Consider the following 27,162-nt stretch of genomic DNA (forward strand, 5'->3'; position numbering starts at 1 on the left):
GCATCTGTCCTACCTCCGTTAACCCTACGCCCGACTGAGTGAATACGGTCAATCAACCCAGCAAAACGCCAGTTCAGGCTCGACACCATCGACTTCCTGGGCCACAGGATTACTAAAGACGGGGCAACCCCTCTGCCCACCAAGGTAGACACAGTCCGCCATTTCCCCCGACCCAACACAATCAAAGGCCTTCCGGAATTCGTGGGTATGGTGAATTTCTACCACCACTTCCTCCCTTCAGCTGCCCAAATCATGTGCCTCCTGTTTGCCCTGATGTCGGGTAAGGGCAAGGACATTACCTGGGACGAGGAGTCCGCCGGTGCTTTCATTAAAACGAAAGAAGCCTTGGTGAACGCCGCGATGCTAGTGCACCCCAGAATGGACATCCCTTGTAATAAAAAAAAGAATGGACGTCCCTACCGCCCTCACAGTGGACACATCTAACACGGCAGTAGGTGGAGTGCTGGAGCAACTCATCCAGGGTTGCTGGCAACCCCTGGCATTTTTCAGCAAACACCTACGACCACCCGAGCTCAAATACAGTGCTTTCAACCAGGAACTGTTGGCGCTATACCTGGCAATCCGGCATTTCAGGTACTTCCTAAAAGGTAGGCCCTTCATCGCGTTCAGGGACCACAAACCTCTTACCTTTGCATTCACGAAAGCATCTGACCCCTGGTCATCCTGCCAGTAGCGACATCTGTCCTACATCTCCGAATACACGATGGATGTCCGGCATGTCTCGAGAAAGGACAATGTCGTGGTGGACGCACTCTCCTGCCCTAACATCCAAGCCCTGTCCCAGGGGGTTGACTATAAAGCGCTGGCAGAGGCGCAGCAGGCAGACGAGGAGATCCATAGTTACAGAACTGCAGTCTCCGGTTTGCAGCTGCAGGACCTCCCCGTAGGCCCAGGTGAGAGGACCCTACTCTGTGACGTCACCACCGGCCAGCCCCGCCCCGTTGTTCTGGCATCCTGGCGGTGGCGCGTTTTCAACTCCATTCACAACTTAGCGCACCCCTCCATCAGGTCAACCGTCTGGATGGTAGCCAACAGGTTCGTTTGGCACGGACTCCGCAAGCAGGTCAGTGCATGGGCCAGAACGTGCATGCACTGCCAGACGGCCAAGGTGCAGCGACACACCAAAGCCACGCCGCAGCAGTTCCACCCCACCTGCCGGCGTTTCGACCACATTCATGTGGATATCGTGAGCCCCCTGCCAGTGTCGCAAGGAGGGCGGCACCTCCTGACTATCGTGGACCGGTTCACAAGATGGCCAGAGGCGGTCCCGCTCACCAACACCACTTCCGAATCTTGCGCCCGGGCACTGATTGCAACCTGGGTATCTCGCTTTGGTGTACCGGCCCACATTACCTCCGACAGAGGCGCCCAGTTCACCTCCGGCCTGTGGTCAGCTATGGCCAGTCTTTTGGGGACACAGTTGCACCACACAACTGCCTACCACCCACAGTCGAACGGGCTAGTGGAGCGTTTCCACCGTCACCTGAAGTCGGCTGTCATGGCCTGCCTCAAAGGGCCTAACTGGGTGGACGAGCTTCCCCGGGTCCTGCTCGGAATCCGCACGGCGCCCAAAAAGGATCTGCACTCCTCGTCGGCCGAGCTGGTGTACGGCGCACCCCTGGTCATCCTAGGAGAGTTCATACCAGTCCCAAGGGGGCAAGAGGAAGAACCCGCAGCAGTCCTGGGCAGACTACGCGAAAGGCTCGGTAACCTGGCCCCCATACCCACTTCGCAGCATGGGCAGAACCCGACCTGCAGACCCAAAGACCTGCAGAACTGTAAGTTCGTTTTTGTACGATGGGGGCGAACATCGGGCACTGCTACAGCGGCCCTACGAGGGGCCATTTACGATGATCAGAAACAACGGGTCCACATTTGTGCTGGACATTGGGGGGAAAGAGGAGGTTAACACAGTGGACCGACTCAAACCGGCCCATGTGGACTTGGCGCAGCCGGTCGAGATTCAGGCACTGCGGCGCAGAGGCAGACCTCCCTAACAGAGTCCGACCCAGACTGTGGACATTGGGGGGTGTATTGCCGGTTCTTTGGGGGGGGGGGGGGGGTTATGTGGCGACCCACTTCCCAGCGAGCTCGAACCGGCTCACAAAGCGGCGCGCGCCGGCATAGAGGCCGGTCCCAAAGAGGGCGCCAGGCCTGCTTCACCAGCAAGGGGAAAAGCCCGCGTGCGGGACGGGACTGTGAATACGCATTCTCGCCCAGGGAGGGCGGGATCAGGAAGGCTTTAAAGCGAAGCTGCGAAGTTTGAATAAACCTCTTTTGCAACTGCAGCTCACCGACTACGCATCGTTATTTCAGCGCTGCGTGTAGCACACCGCTACAATATACCAATTCTCCAAAAACTCCCAATGAAATATAGCTACTGTCGCTCGCGCCTTCTTTATGTTGGGCACAAGATGGACCCTCAGAGATGTTGACACCAAGACACTTGAAACTGGTCACTCTTCCCATTGCTGACCCGTCAACTTCTTCCTGAAATCCACTATCAATTCCTTGGTCTTGCCGACGTTGAGTACAAGGTTGTTGCCGCCACACCACTCACCCAGCTGACCGATCTCACTCCCGTACGCCTCCTCTGAAATTCTGCCACCAATAGTTGTGAAGGCAGCAAATTTACAGGTGTGTTTGAGCTGTGCTGAGCCATACAAATGTGGTTTGTGATAAAACATGGGCAGATGGGACTTGTTGCTGGGCATTACAGTCAGCACAGACAAGATGGGCTGAACAGCCTTGTTTCCATGCTGCGGGACTGTGACTAGGAAGCAAGTTATACTCTCAGAGTGAGTTCTCCACCCCAGAGATTGTGTTGGCAGAATCAGTGACCTTAAACAGGGCTGAAATCAAGTTTCAGGCTTTCAGAGGATTTAGGTGTGCATCTAAGATTAGACCAGCCAAACTCCTGTTGGCCGGTGGGGCAGGTCTGGCAACCGTCTCATAAAACCGCAAGCACCAATGATCAGAGTCAGAACAGCCGCCGATAAACGATGTTCGCCCAGTGCAGCAGCGGCACTGGCCCGGTAGCATACTCACGCGCTGTTCCCCCTGCTGCAGCACAATGTTCTCTGGTTTCAGGTCTCGGTGAATGATCCTGTTCTCATGCAGATATCGGAGGGCGGAAGCTGGAACACACACAGGGACGCCAACGATCAGTACAGCTGCTCCCTGGGCCACAGGTACCTTCCCCCCGAGAGCCCCTCACGCAGCGTTGCAGAGACCCAACCATCTCCTTCCCCAGTCCATCCAGATACGCAAAGCACAAGGCCACGGACACAGGCAGTCGACGTTTTAGGCGGGGAGGGGGTGGGAGTATACAAAGAAGGAATACAAACTGGCAGGTGACAGGCCAAAGGGGAAAGTGGGGTGGGTTGAAGTAAGTAACTGGCTGGTGGCTGATTGAAAAGGGGCTGAAGTAGATTCTAGATATACAAGGGTATGGAGTGTGGAGAGACACTTGGTCAAAATGTCATAACGAGCAAGAGTTCACCTTATTGTACGAAGGAACCACTCAGTAACAGTGTGACAGAAGCTGTCCTTGAGCCTGCTGGTGCATTATTTCACGCTTTTGTATCTTCTGCGGAGAAGAGAAGATCTCTGGAATGGGTGGGACCTTTGATCATGCTGGCTGTTTTACTGAAGCAACAAGATGTGTATGGAGGGGAAGGCTAGCTTCAATACTGTGCTGAGCTACGTCCACAACCCTATGCCGTTTCTTGCTGTAACTCGCAGTGCAGTGGGCAAACCAACCCAGGATGGATCAGAAAACGATGCTTTTGGTGGTTCAACATGGGGTCATGATCTTATTGGGTGTTAGTGCTGAGGAAGAGTCCAGTACCCTGTCCTTACTGTCTTGCTACATCTACGGGAGGCTCTGCTCAAGAAGAAAACGTTCCGTCATCAAATATCCCCATTACCCAGGCCATGCCACCTTCTCGCAGCTACACCGAGCAGGATTCGGAAGCCTGAAGTCCCAACCAACCAGTAATACACACAAAATGCTGGAGGACCTCAGCATGTCAGGCAGCATCTATGGAGTCGAAAAACAATTTACGATTCAGGGTGAGTACCTAGATCTCCAGCATCTGAGTCTCACACTACCAGGTTCAAGAACAGCTTCTTCCGTTCAACTATTACGCTATAAGACATAGGAGCAGATTTAGGCCTTTTGGCCCATCCAGTCTACCCCACCATTCCATCGTGGCTTATTTATTTTCCCTCTCAACCTCATTCTCTTGCTTTCTCCCCGTAACCTTTGACACTCTTACTAATTGAGAACCTATCAACCTCCGCTTTAAATATACCCAGTGACTTGACCTCCACAATTGTCTGTGGGAACAAATTCCACAGATTCACCACCTGTGGCTTACCTCTTGAACTACCTTAATCACTGACACAAACACAAGAGATTCTGCAGATGCTGGAAATCCAGAGCAACAAACACAAAAAAAATTTAGAACTCAGCAGGTCAGGCAGCATCTACGGAGGGAAATAAACAGTCGACGTTTCGGGCCAAGAACTCTCATCATCTTAATCGCTACCTCAGTATGGCAACACTGTGATCGCGACAGCAGGCCATACTTTGTTTTAATTCTGCCCTTTCTTGTAAAAATTGTGTTTATGTTTTTCTTGTGAATGTTGTAAATCTGTGACTGTGATGCCACTGCAAGTTTCAAGGCACGGCAATAAAACCGGGCTTTGACTCTTTGACGTGGTCTAGCTGCAGGCAGCCTTGGAGACCGTATCCGGCCATGATGTGAAGGCTGGATTGAAACCCAGCAGAGAGGAGATAGGTGAGTGGTGCAGGAAACGATAGGCTTTACAAACTGAGCTTCGCTGATAATCGAAGCCAAATATAAATTGGTGAGGCTGTGACAATGTGTAACATGGGGCAGAGGAAGTTCCATCCAGTACAGGATTAGGTACCAGCCTGACGATCTACAACAAGGGGATTTGTCAGTGAGCTGTTCTTCAAACTTGTTAATCACCAATACACCAAAACGGAAGGAGGAAATGAGACAACAGATACAATCTGTTTCCTCTCATTAATAACGAGCCCCCACCACCCCCAACCCATGATCACGTAAAATCTGTGACACACGGGTCGGATGGTGACTGATTGATGTGACTCAGCGGAAGTTAATTTAACGGACTAAACCTGTATCAGGAGGACAGGGCTGTGTCGATCTGCTTGGCAGGGCCAGCTCCAGGAAGGTGACCACAGTTTGATAGATTACACTGGCGAACTGACGCGGAGGAGACGAAGACCGTTAGAGGGGGCAGGGGAAAGGATGGGGAGTACGTGCCTGTGTGCGTGAATTAAACAGCGTGGGCATGCATGCGTGTGCATTTGTAGGTGCACTTAAAAAATGACTTCTATTAGATAATTCATTACCCCCCCCCCCACTCACGGATGCTGGAAATCCAAGCAGCACACACAAAGTTCTGGAGGAACTCAGCAGGCTAGACAACCGACGTTTCGGGGCAAAACCTTCGGCTACTCAAACCACAACAACACACACAAAATGCGTATTGTTGTTTGAATTTCCAGCATCTGCAGATTTCCTCGTGGCTTCTCAATCCACTGAGTTCCTCCAGTAAATTCAGTAAATGGCAGCATATAGCGTTAGTGGTAAAACTCCTGGTAGCGTGGAACATCAGAGGGATCTTGGGGTCCGAGTCCATAGGACACTCAAAGCAGCTGTGCAGGTTGAACCTGTGGTTAAGAAGGCATACAGTACATTGGCCTTCATCAATCGTGGAATTGAATTTAAGAGCCGAGAAGTAATGTTGCAGCTATATAGGACCCTGGTCAGACCCCACTTGGATTACTGTGCTCAGTTCTGGTCACCTCACTACAGGAAGGATGTGGAAGCCATAGAAAGGGTGCAGAGGAGATTTACGAGGATGTTGCCTGGATTGGGGAGCATGCCTTATGAGGATTGGTTGAGTGAACTTAGCCTTTTCTCCTCAGAGTGACAGAGGATGAGAGGTGACCTGATAGAGATGTATAAGATGATGAGAAGCGTTGGCCGTGTGGATAGTCAGAGGCTTTTTCCCAGGGCTGAAATAGCTGCCACAAGAGGACACAGGTTTAAGGTGCTGGGGAGTAGGTACAGAGGAGATGTCAGGGGTAAGTTTTTTACTCAAGAGAGTGGTGAGTGCATGGAATGGGCCGCCAGCAACGGTGGTGGAGGCGGATACGATAGGGTCTTTTAAGAGGCTTTTAGATAGGTACATGGAGCTTAGTAAAATAGAGGGCTATAGGTAAGCCTAGTAATTTCAAAGGTAGGGACATGTTCAGCACAACTTGATGGGCCGAAGGGCTGTATCGTGCTGTAGGTTTTCTGTATTTCTAAATTGGTTGTTGCTCCAGATTCCAGCATCTGCAGTCTCATGTGTCACCTTTGGCACCCATTTCTGTGACTCATTGGAGAGGGTCCAGAGGAGGCTTACTGGAACAATCCCAGGAATGAAAGGGTTAACATGTGAGGGGGCACTTGATAACCCTGACCATAAGACAGAGGGTTAGATTTAGGCCACTCGGTCCATTGAGTCTGCTCTGTCATTCCAGCAAGGCTGATTTACAATCCCTCTCAACCCCACTCTCCTGCTTTCTCCCGTAACCTTTGACACCCTTACTAATCAAGAACCTAGCAACCTCTGGCTTAAGGGCCTGTATCTGCTAGAGTTTAGAGGAATGGGGGGGGGGGGAAAAGATGAAAAATTCTCATTCAAACCTACTGAATATTGAAAGGCCTCGATAGAGTGGACGTGGTATAGTGAGAGAGTCTAGGACCAGAGGGCATGGCCTCAGAATAGAAGAACGTTTCTTTGGAACAGAGATGAGGAAGAATTTCTTAGCCAGAGGGTGGTGAACCGTTGGAATCCATTCCACAGATGGCTGTGGAGGCCAAGTCATTGGGTATATTTAAGGAAAGGTTGATAGGTTCTTGATCAAAGCAAAGACTTGATGGGTCAAATAGTTTAATTCTGCTCCTATGTGTTATGGTCTCCCCACCAGCACTCAGTTAGGCATTGTATATTCCCCGAGGAATTCATCTGTAATGAAAATTACTTCCAATGGGGAGGAGGTACAGGAACCTGAAGACACACACTCAACTTGTCTGTTGTTTGACGTCTACATCAACTACCTGGATGATAACGGGATAAACTGGATCAGCAAATTTGCAGATGACACGAAGACTGGTGGTATGTTTGGTGCACAGCAAGGAACACTATCAAAGCTTCCAGTGGGATCAGAACCAGCTGGAAATGGAATTTAATGCAGATAAGTGTAAGCTGTTGCATTTTGGGAGGGCTTACACAGTGAGTGGCAGAACAGAGGGATCTGGGAATACAGGTTTATAATTCCTTGAAAGTGATCTCGCGGGTAGATAGAGTCATAAAGAAAGCTTTTGGCACATTGGCCTCCATAAATCAATGTACTGAGTACAAGAGTTGGGATGTTATGTTGAAATTGTATTAGATATTGTTGAGACCCAATTTGGAGTATTGTGTCCAGTTTTAGTCAGCTACCTACTGCAAATAATATTGAAAGCATGGCAGAGAAAATTTACAAGGATTTTGCTGTCCCAGGAGGACCCGAGTCATAGGGAAAGGTTGGATAGGTTTACTTCCTAGAACATAGAAGATTAAAGGGAGATTTGATAGACATAGGCAAAATTATGAAGGGTGGCTTTTTTCCACTGAGGTTGGGCGAGACTATAACGAAAGGTCATGGGTTAAGGGTAAAAGGTGAAATGTTTAAGAGGAACATGGGGCGGGGGGAGGGGACCTTCTTCACTCAGAAGGTACGGAATAAGCTGCCAGCGCAAGTCGTGGAAGTCAATTTCAACATTTAAGAGAAATTGGATGGGTCCATGGATCAGAGGGGTATGGAGGGCTGTGGTCAATAGGACTAAGCAGGTGAATGGCTCAGCACAGACTAGAAGGAGAAGGGGAGCTTGTTCTCCATATCGTGCTGCCCAGGCTTGCCTATCTAGACAGCCAGGACGCAACATGACTGCTGGAGGCCTCGCTCACAAGTTAGTAAAACCATGAGGGGTATGATTAAAGTGCTGAGTCATTGTCGTTACCCCAGGCCAGGGCACTCCAAAGCTACAAGAGAGAGATCTAGAAGGGATCTGAGAGGTGAATCGTTTCCACAGGGTAGAGAGTATCTGTTATGCTGCTAGAGGAAGAGATCGGGGAGGGTAAAAGTGCATCATTTAAGAGGCATTCGGATAGGTATGTGGACAGGAAGTTTATAGAGGCCAAACACATCCCTCTTTAAGCATCTCAGTGACCTGCCCGTTATCGCAGACTGACCCTCGTGGACACGGTTTTCAATCTCTGTGGACTGTGCATCCTTTTTTTTATATATATCAGATTAAGATTAGGTCACAAACACAAGATGCTGGAAACCTTGAGAAAACACACAGAAAATGCTGAAGGGACTCAGCAGACCAGGCAGGATCTTTGGAGGGGATTAAGCAGTCAACACTTCAGGCCAAGGCCTTTCATCAGAACTGGAAAGGAAGGGGGGGGGGGGGAGGTGGATGAAGTAAGAAACTGGGAGATAATAGGTGGAGGAGGTGAAGGGCTTTATTTGTTACATGTACATCAGCTCATTGAAGATGTGCTGGAGGGAGGTTCTCAAGTGACACTATACTTCTGGCGTGAACGCAGCACGCCCAGAACTTACTAACCCCACCCCACATGTCATGGAACGTGGGGGGAAACTGGAACACCCAGAGGAAACCCATGCATCAGAGGGAGAATGCACACACTACGTACAGATGGCGGCAGGAATCGAACTCCAATTGCTGGTGCTATACAGTATGCCCAATTGTTTGGACGCTGCCCGGCCACTGGTGAGCCTGGTACTTGGGTACAGCTGGCACTTACCGATGTCAGTGAGCAGGGTGAGGATTGGCATCTCCCGCATGCCACAGCAGTTTTCAAACTTGTTCAGGAACTAGAACCACAGCAGAAGGAGCAACGTTAAAATGTGGGCACTGGACTACGTAAGCAGAGTCGGTGAGGTAGCTAGCTGCCTCTGGGTCAGAATGCGGCTTAAAATGCTGGCAGGGCTTAACATCACACCGACCCAGCTGGGGATTCACAGAAAATATTCCAAATTATCTAAGTTACACACATCAAAGTCTCTTAACAAAACACTTGCCCAGGGACGGGGCCAAGAACATTTGACTTAGCCGCTTATCAGGGAGTCATGACTAACATGTTACTGCAACAAAGGAGTCTCTACGCAAGCTACACCGTCCATCAGCGGCAGCATCATACCCTTGCATCGGATCTGAAACCCACTCATTTTCCACCTCCTGGGCAGTGTCCGAACGTCACTCGCAACCTGACTCACCTCCAGCAGCGGCCCACATAACATTCCCTGCCGGGGTTATTCCATTATCTGGACTTCCACCGTGCTCGAGAAAGGGAACTCCAATGGCTTTGTTAGGCTGCCTCAAGAGGCAAGACAACCCACCTTCTCAGTTACGTGCCTGCCAAAGAACTAAGTGTTCTTCACTCTCTCTGCAGCAGAGCCATTGGTGTGCAACACAGAGACTGAGAGTGGGAGAAAGAGAGAGAGAAAAACGGGGAGGGGAGAGAGGGAAGGGGGAAGAGGGCATATAGAGGGGGTGGGTGGCCAAGATGGAGCAGGAAGAGAGGGAATGAAGGGGGGAGAGAGGAGAGAGAGAGAGAGAGACATGGGGAGGGGGGAGATGGCAGAGGGGGAGAGAGGGGGGATGGGAACAGTCAGAGAGGGAAGAGGTGAAAAGAGAGGGAGAGAGGGAAAGGGGAAGAGGGCATATAGAGAGTGTGGGAGGGGAGTCAATAGGGAGCAGGAAGAGAGGGAGAGAGAGGTAAGGGGAGAGAGAGGAGGGAAAGAAAGAGCAATGGATGGAGGGGAAGAATGGACAGAAGGGTGGGGAGGGGGACGGAGAGGGAGAGGGAGACACAGGCAGCTGGGAAGGTTGGGGAGAGACAGAGGGACAACAGACAGAAGGAGAGAGAGAATGAGAAGGGGAAGACAACAGGGTGGGTGGGGGAACAGGGAAGAGGGAACTTAAGGAGAATAAGGGTGGTCAAGAAGGGATTTTGGTGGGGGTGACGTGGAAAGAAGGGGAAGGGAAGAGAGAACTGGAGAGAGAAGGCCAGGAGAATGTGAAGGCGGACAACAGTGAGATTATGAGAAGCAGGGGTTGGGAATCGAGGGATTGAGTGGGTGAGAGCAAGAGAGGGGCAAGCACAGGAGACTGACTAGCTGTCGTGGTTGTCCAGCACCGCAAGTCCTCACCTTACGGAGGTCACCTCCTTCACAGTATTCCATTCCCAGCAGGGGCAGGTCATTGAGGGAGAGTTTCTGCATTCCCTCAGGAACATCCCGCGCGGCCACCACATTTGGGTGGTTTAACCTGCACGAAAGAAACATGGGAAAATGAGCAAAGAGCTCGGCAAAGTGGATCAGGTTGGGAACAGAAAACCAGTCTCCATGCCTCTGAGCAGACGGGAACACCAGTGAGATGGTCCAGAAGGTTCCCAAGATTAGGAATTTCATTTGCGCAAGGGTACAGTTGAAAAGTCAGGAGTGGGCTGCTTAGAATGGAGAAAGTCGGAGTTTTCAAAATAATGAGAAGTTTGATTGTTTGACATTGTTCTACATGGTGGGTGGGAGAACAACCAGAGGACACAGTACAACACAGGCCTTCCAGTCCAGAATGTTGTGCCAATATAACACCTCCTTCCTACACAACACTCCATTTTTCTGTCACTTATGCGCTTTTCTTCAATGTCTATCATCAGCCCTGGCAAGGCGCTCCACACACTTATCCCTCTCCTTGTAAAAACCTACCTCTGACATCCTCCTCCCTCCCCCACTAATGTCTGCCTCCAATCATTGTAATATTATGCCCTCTTGTATTAGTCATTTCCACCCAGAAAAGTCTCTGGCCGTCCGCTCAGTCTATGCCTCTATCATCTTGTACACCTCTATCTAGATGCCTCTCATTCTCTTGGCTCCCTGAACCAAGGACCACTAGCAAACACTGGAGGGGAGACTTAGGCCAAGAGCTGCAGGCGTGAATAACCACTTGGAAAGGTGGTAGAGGACGAGCAGTTTACAGGAAGCGGTACTGACTCAGCAAAACAATAATCCGGAGACCCAGTTCAATCTGTTCAGTTCATGACCCAGCACTGGGAAAGTCAATTAGCGGCTCTCAATACTGACTGCCCAGAGCCGGAGCAGAATGAGTCAACTCCTGATGAGGGGTCTCAGCCCAAAACGCCAACTGTTTACTCCTTTCCATAGATGCTGCCTGGCCTGCTGAGTTCCTCCAGCATGTTGTGCGTTTCTCGAAGGACACAGCCTGCAGAGGGCGCTCTTGAATGCTGCTAAGTTTAAGTTCAGGTTTATAGTCAGTCAGCCGTAAGCTCCTATACAGCCAAACACAACGATGTTTATCGAGGACCAAGGGGCAAACACAGTAGTACACTTACAGTGCCTATAAAAGTACACACCTCCCTTGGAAATGGATTTAATTTGGCCTTTTTTGACACTAATCAACAGATTTCTTCTGTGTCAAAGTGAAAACAGATCTCTTCAAAGTGATCTAAACTAATGACAAATATAAAACATAAAATAAGTGCCTAAGTATTCAACCCCTTTAATAAGACACACCAAATCATCACTGGTGCAGCCAATTGGTTTTAACAGTCATATAATTAGTTAAATGATCACCTGTGTGTAGTCAAGGTGTTTCATTGGTTGTAGTAAACATACACCTGTATCTGGAAGGTCCAACTACTGGTGAGTCAGTATCCTGGCAAAAACTACACCATGAAGACAAAAGAACACTCCAAGCAACTCTGCAAAAAGATTATTGAAAAGCAAGAGTAAGGAGATGGATACAAGAAAATTTCCAAGTCACTGAATATCCCTTGGAGTACAGTTAAGTCAATCGTCAAGAAATGGAAAGAATATGGCACAGTTGTAAATCTGCCAAGACCAGGCCGTCCTCAAAAACTGAGTGACCGTGCAAGAAGGGGACTAGTGAGTGAGGCCACCAACAGACCCATGACGACTCTGGAGGAGATACAAGCTTCAGTGACAGATGGGAGAGACTGCACATACAACAATTGTTGCCTGGGTGTTTCGCCAGTCGCAGCTTTATGGGAGAATGGCAAAGAGAAAGCCACAGTCGAAAAAAAAAATTTACACAAAATCTCAGCTAGAGTTTGCCAGAAGGCATATGGGAGATTCTGAAGTCAGCTGGAAGAAGGTTGTATGGTCTGATGAAACCAAAATTGAGCTTTTTGGCCATTGGACTGAACTGTATTTGGCATCAGCCAAACATGACACATCATCAAAAACACACCTTCCCTATCGTGAATCATGGGGGTGGCTGCCTTATGCTGTAGGGATGCTTCACTGCAGCAGGCCCTGGAAGGCTTGTGAAGGTAGAGGGTTAAATTAATGCAGCAAAATGCAGGGAAATCCTGGAGGAAAACCCAATGCAGTCTGCAAGAGAACTGTGACTTGGGAGAAGATTTGTTTTCTAGCAAGAAAATGACCCCAAGCATAAAGCCAAAGCTACACAGGAATGGGCTAAAAAACAACAAAGTTAATGTCCTGGAGCAGCCAAGTCAGCGTCCAGACCTCAATACAATTTGTGGCTGGCTTTGAAAAGGGCTGTTCACCCACGATCCCTATGCAATCTGACAGAGCTTGAGCAGTTTTGTAAAGAAGGAAGGGGAAAAATTGCAGTGTCCAGGTGTGCAAAGCTGATAGAGACCGATCCACACAGACTCAAGGCTGTAATTGCTGCCAAAGGCGCATCGACTAAATACTGACTTGGAGGGGGTGAATACTTATGCGATCAATTATTTTGTGTTTAAATTTAGATCAATTTGTAGAAATTTGTTTTTACTTTGACATGAAAGAGTCTTTTCTGTTAATCAGTGACAAAAAAGCCGAATTAAATCCACCGTGATTCAACGTTGTAAAACAATAAAACATGAAAACTTCTGGGGGAGGGGAATACTTTTTAAAGGCACCGTATCACATACAGCACATAGGATATTAGCACAATAATACTGACAGACAAGCTGACATAAGGTGCATATGTGCGGAGTGGACGTGGTGTGACCACAGGGCCCAGCTACGATGTTAAAAGATCCGATGGGTGTTCAGCAGAACAACAAATCCATTTACCTACCTTTTTTCTCAACACTCTTTCAATCCCTCATGTCTCAGCACTTTGCCTCACGCCACACTGTGCAAACAACTCTCTGACTACGCAGCTTAAAACTCTGTGAGTGACCAGAAGCCATTCAGCCCATCGAGTCTGCTGTGCTATTTGATCATGGCTGTTTATTTACCCCCTCAACCCCATACTCCTGGCTTCTCCCCATAATCTTTCAAAAGTCCTGAATGATCATAGCCCCTAAACACCCATGAATACAAGTCCACGAACGCCTATATCCTTGAATGTTTTCAGTACCATCTAATACTCCATCGCTCTCTGGGACCAGCTGCATTATTCAAATGTTTGCAACAACAGACACACTCAAAGTGATGGAGCAGCCTCAGCAGGTCAGGCAGCACGTGTAGAGGGAAATGGACAGCTAGCATTTTGGGCCAAGACTCTTCATCCACAGAATCACAGAACACAGACATCTACAGCTCATTACAGACCCTCTGGCCCACAATGTTGTGCTGACCATCTAGAAACTGCCTAGAATTTCCCTACCCTATAGCCCTCTATTTTTCTAAGCTCCATGTACCTATCTTAGAGTCTCTTAAAAGATCCTATTGTATCTGCCTCTGGCAGTGCATTCCACACACCCACCACTCTCTGTATGAAAAACTTACCCCTGACATCCCCCTTGTACCTATTTCCAAGCATCTTAAAACTATGCCCCCTCGTGTTTGCCATTTCAGCCCTGGGAAAAAGCCTCTGGCTATCCACATGATCAATGCCCCTCATCATCTTGTACACCTCTATCAGGTCACCTCTCATCCTCCGTTGCTCCAAGGAGAAAAGGCCAAGTTCATTCAACCTGTTCTCATAAGGCAACATCCTTGTAAATCTCCTCTGCACTCTCTCTATAGTATCCACATCCTTCCTATAGTGAGGTGACCAGAACTGAACACAGTACCCAAAGTGGGGTCTAACTGAGGTCTTATACAGCTGTAACATTACCTCATGACTCTTGAACTCAATCCCACGGTTGATGAAGGCCAACACACCATACGCCTTCTTAACAGAACGGTCAACCTGCGCAGCAGCTTTGAGAGTCCTATCGACACAGACCCCAAGACTTTGCAGATTCTCCACACTGCCGAGAGTCTTACCGTTAATATTATATTCTGTCTTCAGAACTCAAATAGAAGTCCACATGAGGGGTCTCGTCTGGAAACAATGACTGTCCACTTCCCTCTTCCCACTTGGAAACTTGGGATTTAATGACTTCCAATAATGTTCTCATTAGGAACAACACTGGTTTAAAAGTTAAAGATTAACTTTATTTGTCTATGTATGTCGAAACTTACAGAGCAATATGTTGTTTTGCATCAATGACCAACGCAGTTCAGAGTTGAGCTGGGGGCAGCCTGCGAGTGTAGCCAAGCTTCCAGTGCCAACACAACTTACCAACCCTAACCCGTACCGTCTTTGGAACGTGGGAGGAAACTGGAGCTGCCGGAGCAAACCCACGCGGTCACGGGGAGAATAGAACAACGATCACTGGCACTGCAGAGCATTATACTCGCTGCTATGCTGCCATGGTTCAATTGTCATTCAACTTTCCAGGAATACAGCCAAACAAAAGAGCATTACTCTGGGGCCAAGGTGCAAAACACAGTAGCAACAGCCGCTCACAGTACAAGGCACATGTAGCACATAGAAGATACAGTTACAGAGAAAAATACATAGTCCAAGTCCCAGAGTTCATGCATGTTGCAACAGTCTGCAGTAGGACGCAATACTGTCAATTGAACACTGGAGGCAGCACTGACTCCAATTGGACACCACATCGCCTCCAGTGGAGCGCAATGACTCCATCCTCTCTCCCGAGGGTGCCTGTAAATAGGTGACACTGCAGCTCGAGGCCTAGTCCACACAGCTCCCCCGCCGTCTACCAATAAGTTGGTGAATCGAGCTTGCAGCATTCCACATTAATGACGTCCGCCAGGGTCTAGTGATCGCAAGAAAGGCGACTAAGAAGATCACCTGCTGTACGGCTTCATCCGCCTCGGCGCGCCAACTCCCCCGACGCCCCTCTGTCGCAGCCAGCGGCACGGTCCTCACCAGGTCCAGCTCTTTCAGCTTCCCCGCCAACAGGCATCTCGCCGATGAAGTAGACCTGCCGTACTTTTAACTTCTTAATGCCCAGCAGGGTGTTGCAATTGTGCAAAAGACCTTTACAAAAGACATGACCACCTTTGGTTGACCACGTAGAAGCCGCTGCGACTGAGCACGCCGCCGCTGGACTAGAATTGTGTTCGCTGTGCACCTCCAATGTTGCAGGCGTACGTGTGAACACACGTGTAGAGAGAGGCACCAAGGTGCTAGGCAGCTCTCCTGCATCTGTGGCTCACGGTTCAATAATATTCACCACAGCATAACAATCTACTGGATTACAGTCTGCAGCAGAGGTCAGAGTTCAACTCCGGTGCTCTCTGTAAGAAAAGTTTGTGCATTATTCCCATGTGCCTGTCCGTTTCCTCCGGATGCTCCGGTTTCCTCCCACAGTCCAAAGTTTAACTGTTAATAGGTTAATTGATAAATTCTAAATTGTGCATTGATTAGGTAGGGTTAAAATTGGTGGACTGCTGGGCGGTACAGTTCGACAGTCCGGAAAGGCCTGTCGCGCACTGAATCTCTAAAATAAAATGAATTTAAATTAATATGTCCTGAATTAATAACAGCCTGGTATAAACAGGACGCAGCCTTAAGAACACTTAGTTATTTCAGAGAAAGGCTGCCAGGGATAATTGATATGGCACAGCACAAGACAAGGGGAGCCAGCAGTTAGCAAGCTTCCAGCGTTGGCAACTGGTCAAAAGCCTTTGAATTGTATCTCCTGAATGTAGAATCGCCCAGGGAGGGGATATTTCTGCACTGACGTTCAAATCGACTGTCTTTGTCAGGCTGTGTGTGGGCCAGGGGCATACACTGGAGTTGGGGGGAGGTGGGAAGGCACAGAGGGAAGACAGGCCAGGCCATGGGGAAAGTGCAGGAGGCAGATGGAGTCCGTGGAAGTGAGGTAGGGGGCAGAAGTGAAATGGAGGTGGATGTTGAGGGAGAAGCAGATTTGAGACTGTGGGGGGGGGTGAGGGAGAGTGAAGAGGAGTCAAGTCTGGGCAGAGGCGAGGTGGTGAGTAAGTTTCATGGGGTGGAACAGACGGGGGGGAGCGGTGGTTAAAATCTAGAAGAGCTTCCACAGAAACACAGTCCCAAGGGGCTCCCTGTCATCTTCCTGGAAAATGTGGAATTGTCAGGCAAATTTTCGAAAGATACGAGTCAACGAGGTCATTGTGCAAAGGGAAAGATGTCCCTCCATATGAGGAACTCTTAGGAGTTCTCAGCTCAACATTCAAACCTCTCGGTTTTGTTTCACATTTTATGAGTTGGTATTCCAATTTTTCCCCCATCCTCCCACCGCCTTGCCCCGAGTCCATTTGAAAAGATGTGAGCAGCTTGATGTAGGTGTAATCAGCTCCAAAACTAGCCTCACCTCCAAGTCCCAGCTCTGCTAGATTTGGCTGACCAACTATTTGATGCAAAGGGATTCTTAATCACCCAGTCTACCTCTCGTAACTTACTGCCAGCCTTGCTTGCACTTCCTCTGTCAGAGTAACACAGAATTCTGCGTTTCCTTTCCCTTGGACATGCCACGTTGACAACACTCAGCACAATTCTTACCGAACACCTACGCTCTGTCCGCCAGAGAAAGCAGGATCTCCCAGTGGCCACACATTTTAATTCTACGTCCCATTCCCATTCTGATATGTCTATCCATGGCCTCCTCTACTCCTGTGTCACGATGAAGCCACACTCAGGTTGGAGGAACAACACCGGCTGGGTAGCCTCAAACCTGATGGCATGAACGTTGACCTCTCTAACTTCCGTTAATGCCTCCCTCCCCTTCTTACCCCATCCCTGATATAATTAGTTTTTTTTCCCCCTCCCCTTTTTTTTCTCTCTTTCTGCCCATCACTCTGCCTGTTCTCCATCTCCCTCTGGGGATCCCCACTCCCCCTTTCTTTCTCCCTAGGCTTCCCATCCCATGATCCTTTCCCTTCTCCAGCTCTGTATCCGTTTTGCCAATCACTTTTTCAGCTCTCAGCTTCACCCCACCCCCTCCGGTCTTCTCCTATCATTTCAGATTTTCCCCTCCCCCTCCTATTTTCAAATCTCTTACTACCTTTCCTTTCAGTTAGTCCTGACGAAGGGTCTCGGTCCGAAATGTCGACAGAGCTTCTTCCTATAGATGCTGCCTGGCCTGCTGTGTTCCACCAGCATTTTGTGTGTATTGCTTGAATTTCCAGCATCTGCAGATTTCCTTGTATTTACAATTCGTACTGAATTGATTTGATGTAAAACAATGCACTTCACTGCGCACACAAATAATGCCGATCTCTTCAATCTCCCTCCTCTGTGGGCTTTCTTGATCCAGGCTACATGTACTTTCTCTTATTCTCTCCCTCTCTTCCTGCAGCCCCACAACCCCCAACCCCGGGAATCAGTGAGTAACTTTGTGCAGAGACGCTCAAGACACATGGAGTTCCTCAGGTGAACATGACTCCACCAAAATCCAAGATTTCACTTCCTACCAAGACTCCGGCCAGCCCACCAGCCCAAAGCTGAGGCCCTTCTGCCCACTGCCAGGATGCTACCAGCTAGCACTCCCCACTTCTGCCCTACCTTCAGACCATCCCTACTTTACCAAGCTCGGCCAACAGCAAACCCTCACAATCTCTGCGACATCCCACACCCCATCCCTCTCTCTTCACCACCCCCTCATCACAGTATCCCCATGAACATCCTGCCCACTCATCCCAACACCCCTCATTATCATACCACTCTCCTGCCCATACACCTATATAGGACCCTGGTCAGACCCCACTTGGAGTTCTGTGCTCAGTTCTGGTCACCTCACTACAGGAAGGATGTGGAAGCCATAGAAAGGGTGCAGAGGAGATTTACAAGGATGTTGCCTGGATTGGGGGGCATGCCTTATGAGAATAGGTTGAGTGAACTCGGCCTTTTCTCCTCGGAGCAACGGAGGTTGAGAGGTGACCTGATAGAGGTGTATAAGATGATGAGAGGCATTGATCGTGTGGATAGCCAAAGGATTTTTCCCAGGGCGGAAATGGCTAACACGAGGGGCATAGTTTTACGGTGCTTGGAAATAGGTACCGAGAGGATGTCAGGGGTAAGTTTTTCACACAGAGAGTAGTGGGTGCGTGGAATGCACTGCCAGCGGCGGTGGTGGAGGCGGATACAATAGGGTCTTTTAAGAGACTCTTAGATAGGTACATGGAGCTTGGAAAAATAGAGGGCTATGAGCAGGTTACACGGTCAGCACAACATTGTGTAATGCGCAGCAGATCTCTACACTCTACATTCTTACCATTCTCCCCTCGCACCCTCCTCTTCCTCATCACAACCCTCGAACCCCTCCCTCTCATTATCCCACTCCTCGCCACAGACCTCCACCCGACCATTGCAGGCACCTTTGGTCCAAGGTTCTCACCGTTTCATGATCTGGATCTCCAGGCACCAGCGCTCTCGGTTCCTGGCGCTCAGCTCCTGCCGACACTGCTTGATGGCAATCTGCTCCCCGGTTTCCTGGAACCACAGTGACATCGATAAACGCTCGCAGCACAGGCGCCCGGCGAACTGACCACTAAAGAGCAGACAGTGGCGGCCAGCTATTTGATGTCAAGTGTCTGATCGCTCAGCGTGTGTTAATCAGCCCCACTTCAAAATTTACGACAGAGAAACGCAGCAAGTCTTGACACACTGACAAAGGTAAAATACGAGGAAGACTGCAAGGGCATAGCAGTTGGAATTTGGCTTTACAATGCTAGTGATCAGAGTTCAATTCCCGCAACTGCCTGAAGGAGTTTGTACATTTATCCTGAGGCTGCGTGGTTCTCTGGTTTCCCCCCACATCCCACGGTCGTACGGGTTGGGGCGCGTGAGTTGTGGGCATGCCATGTTGGTTCCGGAAGCTTGTCCCCAGCATATCCTCAGCTTTGCTGGCTATCGACGGAAAGGTCACCTTTCACTGTACACTTCAACATGTATGAGACCAATAAAGCTAATCTGTAGGTTAGACATTGACTCAATGGGAGAAACCAGAGAGTGGTAGTGGAGGATTGCTTCTCTGAGTGGAGGCCTGTGCCACAGGGATCAGTGCTGGGTCCATTGTTATTTGTCATCTATATCAATGATCTGGATGATAATGTGGTGAATTGGATCAGCAAATTTGCTGGTGATACAAAGATTGGAGATGTAGTCGACAGTGAGGAAGGTTTTCAAAGCTTGCAGAAGGATCTGGACCAGCTGGAAAATTGGGCTGAAAATTGGCAGATGGAGTTTAATACAGACAAGTGTGAGGTATTGCACTTTGGAAGGACAAACCAAGGTAGAACATACAAGGTAAATGGTAGGACACTGAGGAGTGCAGTAGAACAGAGGGATCTAGGAATACAGATACAAAATTCCCTAAAAGTGGCATCACAGGTAGATAAGAGAGCTTTTGGTACATTGGCCTTTATAAATCAAAGTATTGAGTATAAACAACACACACAAAATGCTGGTGGAACACAGCAGACCAGGCAGCATTTATAAGGAGAAGCACTGTCGACGTTTCGGCCGAAACCCTTCGAGTATAAGAGTTGGAATGTTATGGTGAGGTTGAATAAAGCATTGGTGAGGCCGGATTTGGAGCATTGTGTGCTGTTTTGGTCACTGAATTACAGGAAGGATATTAATAAGGTTGAAAGAGTGCAGAGAAGGTTTACAAGGATGTTGCCGGGACTTGAGAAACTGAGTTACAGAGAAAGGTTGAATAGGTTAGGACTTTATTCCCTGGAGCGTTGAAGAATGAGGGGAGACTAGATAGAGGTGTATAAAATTGTGATGGGTATAGATAGAGTGAATGCAAGCAGGCTTTTTCCACTCAGGCTAGGGGAGAAAAAAACCAGAGGACATGGGTTAAGGGTGAAAAGGGAAAAGTTTAAAGGGAACATGTGGGGGGGGCTTCTTCACACAGAGAGTGGTGGGAGTGTGGAATGAGCTGACAGATGAAGTGGTAAATGCAGGCTCACTTTTAACATTTAAGAAAAACTTGGACAGTTACATGGATGAGAGGGGTATGGAGGGATATGGGCCAGGTACAGGTCAGTGGGACTGGGCAGAAAAATGGTTTGGCACAGCCAAGGGCCAAAAGGCCTGTTCCTGTGCTGTAATCTTCTGTGGTTCTAAAGAATGAGAGGCTTTAAGTGGCCCTAGGTTAGATACCGTGCAGGAGAGACATTAGCAAGTGTAGAAATCTATATCTTCAGAGGAGACAGGACACATCCAGACAGCTTCTCCTGGTGGGGGGGGGGGGGAATCTCATCAAAACCTGACAAATATTGAGTGGCCTAGATAAAGTGGGTGTGGAAAAGATGTTTCCTATAGTGGGGGAGTCTAGAACCAAAAGGCGCAGCCTTAAAGTAGAGGGTCGTCCATTCGGAACAAGAGATGAGGAGGGATTTCTCTAGCCAGAGGATGGTGAAACCGTGGAATTCATTGCACAAATGGCTGTGGAAGCTGAGTCATTAGGTATATTTAAAGCTGAGGCTGATAGCTTCTGGATTAATAAGGGTCTCAAAGGTTAGAACCACAGAACACTACAGCACTGAAAACTGGCCATTCGGCCCTTCTAGTCTGTGCCGAAACTTTATTCCGCTGGTCCCATTGACCTTCACACAGTCCATAACCCTCCAGACCTCTCCCATCCACGTATCTATCCAATTTATTCTTAAAACTTGAGTGAGTCCACATTTACGTCAGATGGCAGCTCGTTCTACACTCCCACCACTCTGAGTGAAGACGTTCCCTCTAATGTTCCCACTAAGCCTTTCCCCTTTCACCCTAAAGCCATGTCCCCTCTAATTTATCTCTCCTAATCTAAGTGGAAAGAGCCTACTCGCATTTACTCTGTCTATACCCCTCATAAGAAGGAAGGAGAATGGGGTAAAACATTCATAACGGAAAGGCAGAGCAGACTCGATGGCACGAATGGCCTAAGTGCACTCTTGTGTCTCATGGTCTTCCGGAACCAACACAGCATGCCTACAACTCACTGACCCTAACGTCTTTGGATTGTGGGACAAAACTGGAGCACTCGGAGGAAATCCACGTTGGCACGGGGAGAACACAGAAAGCTCCTGATAGACAGTGGCGGGAATTGGACCCTGGTCACTAACCACTGGTGCTGTAACAGCATTATGCTAACCATGCAGCATGCGTGTGTGCGCCTTTATATAAACAAACAGGGATTGGATGAGCGTGTTTTTAAATCAGCAGGGCATCACAACCCTCCCTTGCCTGCTCACCTTCCTCTCTGGTTACAGCTCTGCACTCTGTCCCTGCTGTCTGTGCGCTGCCTGGAAGGGAACAAGATCATTTCCCTGCTGTAGGTTGCATCTTCCTGTAAGGAGGGCTGGTGGCGTCTGTGAGCCTAAGTACATAGTGAACTGATTCAGAGTTTCTTGGAATTAGTTCTTCCCTGAACACTTGTGCTAAGGATGAGGTCTTTGAAATTACTCATTTGGACTGCAGGGAAGAATACAAAAGCTGAAATCGATCCTTGCGTTAAGCAGGCTGCCCTGAGGATGGAGGGAGGGTGGTTGGGGGGGTCTGGTCATTGCTTGGCCCTGTGCTTCAGTCTTCTGCTTGTCTGTCTCACCCGCTCCTTCTCTTCCAACCTGCAGCCAAACTCAGCCACAGCCTTTGAAAGGGTGCAGCAAGTTCACCGATTTCAACACATTTACTGTTTTCAGTCTGGGTTTCCAGCTTTCCTTCCAAATTCCTTTTGATATTTTTAGACAGTCAGTCTGTGTTTGCATCTCCTTCCCTCCTCAGTGGGGAGGGGCAGAGAAGATGGAAGAGAGATTTAATGGGGACCCTTCGGGCAACTTTTTAACCCAGGGACTGGGTCTATGGTTTGAAATGCTGGAGGAACTCAACAGGACAGGAGTGTAATAACATAGTAATAAAGAAGAGGGCACACCAGTGGTGAGATTTCAGTAGGAGTTTGAGGAGCTTTTGTGTGTCACAAAGACTTCAATAAATTTCTACAGATGTACTGTGGAGTCCATTCCGACTGGTTGCACGACCCTCTGGTACGGACGGGCCAATGCATGGGATCGGAAGAAGCTACAGAGGGTTGCAAACTTAACCCTACTCCATCATGGGCACTAGCCTTCCAACCATCAAGGACATCTTTAAAGTCAATGCCTCATGAAGGTGACATCCGTCATAATGTCCCACATCATCCAGTACATGTCCTCATCTCATTACTACCATCAAAAACAAGGTACAGGAGCCTGAAGACATACACTCAAAGGTTTAGGAACAGAGTCAAAGTAAATTTATTACCAAAGGACATATATGTGACCATATACAATCCTGAGATTCATTTTCTTGCAGATACTCAATAAATCCATAACATAATAATAAATGTAGTAAAATCAATGTAAGGCTGAAGCAATTTGGTCACTCAATCAGAGTGCAAAAGAAAACAAACTGCAAATACAAAAAAAAAGCAATAAATATTAAACGCATGAGGTGAAGAGTCCTTGAAAGTGAGTCCATAGGTGTGGGAACATTTCAATGATGGGGCAAGTGAAGTAAAGATCCCCTGTTCAGGAGCCTGATGGTTGAGGGGTAAGAACTGTTCCTGATCCTGGTGGAGTGAGTCCTGAGGCTCCTGTGCCTTCTTCCTCATGGCAGCAGCGAGAAGAGAGCATGGCCTGTGTGCTGGGCGTCCCTGATGATGGATGCTGCTTTCCTGCCATAGCATTTCATGTAGATGTGCTCAGTGGCAGGAAGGGCTTTACCAGTGTTGAACTGGGCCACATCCACTACTTCTTGTAGGGTTTTCCGTTTAAAGGCATTGGTGTTTCATACCAGGCCATGATAAAGCCAGTCAATACATTCTTCGCTGCACATCTATAGAAGCTTGTCAAGGTTTGAGATGTTATGCTGAATCTAAGCAAATCCTAAGGCAGCCGTGCTTTCTCATTTCTTATCATTTCAATCTTATTTATTGATTTTCCAACAGATGAAAAGATACAAATCAGAGAAGTTTTAGGAAACACATAGTACAAAAAATGTAGAAACAACAAAAAAAATGCTGTCAAGGTCAATTAAATATAATGTTAAGCTGTTGCAAATAGCATATAAACAAGAAACCTCAACTCCTCTTAACAAATCGTAAAGAAAAAAAAACTGGAAATTTTATTAATAAAGAGAAAATAAAACCCATTAAACTAAAAGAGAAAGAAAGATTGGGAAGTCCATTTGAGGATAAAATTAGAAAAAAAGAAATAAAGTCATCTCCGAACCTTCGCGGATCAGGAAAAATTTTCCTTAAAAAAAATTAAAAAAAGAGAAAAAAAATTTAATCATATGAAAATATTGAATAAAGGGTCACCAGACTCGCTCAAAGTTAAAAGATGTGTCAAACGTCCAGCTTCTAATTTTCTCTAAATTTAAACAGGACATAATGGAGTTAAAAACAGCAGGTGGATTAGAATATTTCCAGTATAACAAGATAACTCTCCTAGCCAGTAAAGTTGAAAAGGCTATCAATGTTTGAGCGGAAGCAGGGACTCGACCTGTTTCCTCTGGAATAATCCCAAAGATTGTCATGAGTGAATTGGGTTGTAAATCTGCACCTATAACTTTTGATAATATTCTAAACATATCTCTTCAAAAGTTATTTAACTTTACACGGGACCAAAACATATGAGTTAGAGTAGCCACCTCAGCGTTGCATCTGTCACAGGTGGGGCTTGTATTAAATTAGGTGTGTTAATTTATCTTTTGATATATGGTCCCTGTGTACTATCGTAAACTGAATTAGGGAGTGATGTGCGCAGATGGATGAATTATTAACTAAATAATAAATTTTACTCCACTGATCATCTGAAAGTGAATGTTGAAGTTCTATTTCCCAAGTATGTTTAACCTTACCATTAGGCAACATACGTGCATTCATTAACTATTTATATATAATAGCTATTAATTGTTTTTGAAATGGCTTAAGCTGAAAAATAGCATAAACCAAATTTGGTGAATAAGCCAATGGATAAGCCAATTATGAAGAAAGCATGGCTGTGTGAGAAATCACATAAAAAATTCGTGATTTCTCACACAGCCATGCTTTCTTCATAATTGCACTTACTTACTGGGCCCAGGACAGGTCCTCCAAAATAATAACACCAAGGAATTTAAAGTTGCTGATCCTCTCCACCTCCTATGAGGACTGGCTCATGGACCTCTGGGTTCCTCCTCCTGAACTCAACGATCAACTCCTTGATCTTGCTGGCAATAATTAAGAGCTTGCTGCTGTGTCATCACTCAGACAAATTTTTAATCTCCCTTCCACATGCTGATTCATCACAACCTTTGATTCAGCCTATGAAAGTGGTGTCATCAGCAAACTTGAATATAGCATTGGAGCTGTGCTTAGCCACACAGTCGTAGGCGTGAAGTGAATAGAGCAGGGGGTAAGCACACAGCCATGTGATGCACCTGAGCTGAGGGAGTCTGTGGAGGAGATGGTGCTGCCAATACAAACTGACTGGGGTCTGCAAGTGAGGAAATCCAGGATCCAATTACACAAGGAAGTATTGACGCCAAGGACTTAGAGCATATTGATCAGTTTTGAGGGAATGATGGTATCGAATGCTGAGCTGTAGTCAATAAAGAATATCCGAATGCATGCGTCTTTACCATCCAGATGTTCCAGAGTTGAGTGAAGAGCCAATGAGATGGCATCTGCTGTGGACATGAGGCTCCAATAGGCAAACTGGAGTGGATCCAAGTTGTTGCTGAGGCAGGAGTTGATAATGCTTCATCACCAGCTTCTCAAAACACACCATCACTGTGGACGTAAGTGCCAATGGGCGACAGTCACTGAGGCAGGTTCCAACATTCTTCTCAGGCACCGGTATAACTAAAGCCCGCGTGAAGCAGGTTGGTAATTCAGACTTGTTAAAGATCTCAGTAAACACTCCAGCCAGTTGATCAGCACGGGCCTCTAGTACTTGGCCAGGTACCTTGTCTGGGCCCAGTGCTTCTCATGGGATCCCCCTAATGAAGCATGCTCACACGTCGGCCTCAGAGACTCAAATCAGAGGATCATCGAGGGCTGGGGAGTTGGTGATGGTTCCTCCATGCTTTGATGGTCAAAGCAAGCATAGAAGGCATTGAGCTCATCTGGTAATGAAGCCTTGTCACTTGGTTTCACCTTGTAAGAGGTGATAACATTCAAGCCCTGCCCCAACCTTCAAGCATCCTTCGTTGACTCAAGTTTAGTCCAGAAATGGCACTTTGCCTATGAGATATCTTAGTGTGTTGGGATCTCTGGTGCTACAGATCATATGCTGATGGTAACTGGGCAGGGTTTTCTTCAAACAAGTCCAGTTGAAGCCCCAGACCATGATCTGCAGTGCAGCATACAGCATCTCAAGCGCTTCATTACAGTCCGCCACTGGTGATAGGTAAACTATGGAGGAGAACTCTCCAGGTAAATAGAACAAATGTCAATTGACCATTAGGTGCTCAAGGGTGGGGGAACACGAGTTTGACAAAAAGCCACATCTGAGCACCAGCAAGATTTCATCATAAGTCACATACCTCCACCTTTTGCCTTCTCTGAATCTTTAATTCCGTCCCTTTAGTAAATCGAGAACACCTCAGGTCTGACTGCTTTATCTGGCATGCTGCTGGAAAACCATGTATCTCTCAGACATAGTACAAAACAGTCACTCATTTCGCTCCGATACAACAACCTTGCCCTGAGGTTCTACAGCGACTGCACGTTTGCCGGGTAAAAGGGGCCTCGTCCCTCTGCATTTCAGCCCGGCTTGCAGTCTCCCCCCTCCTGCCTGCTTCCGGCCATGGCGATGAACCTTCGCCCATTTATAAGTGCCATACCTGCCTAGAGAGCAGAACTTCACTGCTGTTCACCGACGCCATCTTGCATCCACTCAGCCATCAAATTTCTCAATGGTCCTTTAACACTTCCTCAACATTTTTGCTCTCTTTTTTTGCATTACAGATAAAAAATTATATACCTTTTCTTACAATTTATAGCATATTTTATGTATTGCTGCTGCTAAACAACAAATTTTATGACAGGGAGGCAAAACAACATTGAGGATATACTATACAAGGATTACACACAAGCAGGAGGAGGTGCTTGCTATCCTGAGCCAAATTAGGGTGGATAAAACCCCAGCTCCTGACAAAGTATTCCCTTGGACATTGAGGGAAGCTATTGCAGGAACTGCAGAGGCCCTAGCGGAAATACTTTAAAAATCCTTAGCTATGGGTGAGGTACCGGAGAACTGGGGATAAGCTCTGTTCCGTTGTTTAAGGATAAGCTGGGAAATTACAAGCCAGTGAGTTATGTAATGAGTTAGTTATTGGAAGATCTTCTAAGTGACCAGATAAATAAGTATTTGGATAGACATGGACTGGTTAGGGATAGTCAATATGGCTTTGTGTGTGGTAGATTGGTGACCAACCAATCTTAGAGTTTTCTTGAGGAGGTTACCAAGAAAGTTGAAGGAAAGGCAGTGGATGTAGCCCACATGGACTTCAGCAAGGCCTCTGACAAGGTTCTGCATGGGAGGTTGGTCAAGAATGTTCAGTCGCTTGGCATCCAGAATGAGGTAGTAAATTGGACTTGACACCTACTTTGCGGAAGAAGTCAGAGATGGTTGCCTCTCTGACAGGTGTACAGGTGTGACAAGCGGTGTACCACAGGGATCGGTGCTGGGTCCACTGTTGTTTGTCATGCAATATCAACTAT

At 47.8% G+C, this 27,162-nt stretch overlaps 1 protein-coding gene across 5 annotated transcripts in view; it reads right to left on the reverse strand.

Moving 5' to 3' along the window:
• ikbkb (inhibitor of nuclear factor kappa B kinase subunit beta) overlaps positions 1 to 27,162 on the reverse strand; it is a 146,028-nt gene that overhangs the window by 51,713 nt on the left and 67,153 nt on the right. For all 5 annotated transcript variants that reach the window (XM_059967681.1, XM_059967690.1, XM_059967699.1 and 2 more), the window contains 4 exons: positions 18,814 to 18,908; positions 10,352 to 10,469; positions 8,944 to 9,013; positions 3,070 to 3,158 (listed from right to left, as the gene is read on the reverse strand). In XM_059967681.1, coding sequence (XP_059823664.1) covers positions 3,070 to 3,158; positions 8,944 to 9,013; positions 10,352 to 10,469; positions 18,814 to 18,908 — 372 coding nt within the window. The remainder of the gene's footprint in view (positions 1 to 3,069; positions 3,159 to 8,943; positions 9,014 to 10,351; positions 10,470 to 18,813; positions 18,909 to 27,162) is intronic.

This window comes from Hypanus sabinus, chromosome 1 (genome assembly GCF_030144855.1).
Source record: "Hypanus sabinus isolate sHypSab1 chromosome 1, sHypSab1.hap1, whole genome shotgun sequence".
Taxonomy (NCBI): domain Eukaryota; kingdom Metazoa; phylum Chordata; class Chondrichthyes; order Myliobatiformes; family Dasyatidae; genus Hypanus; species Hypanus sabinus.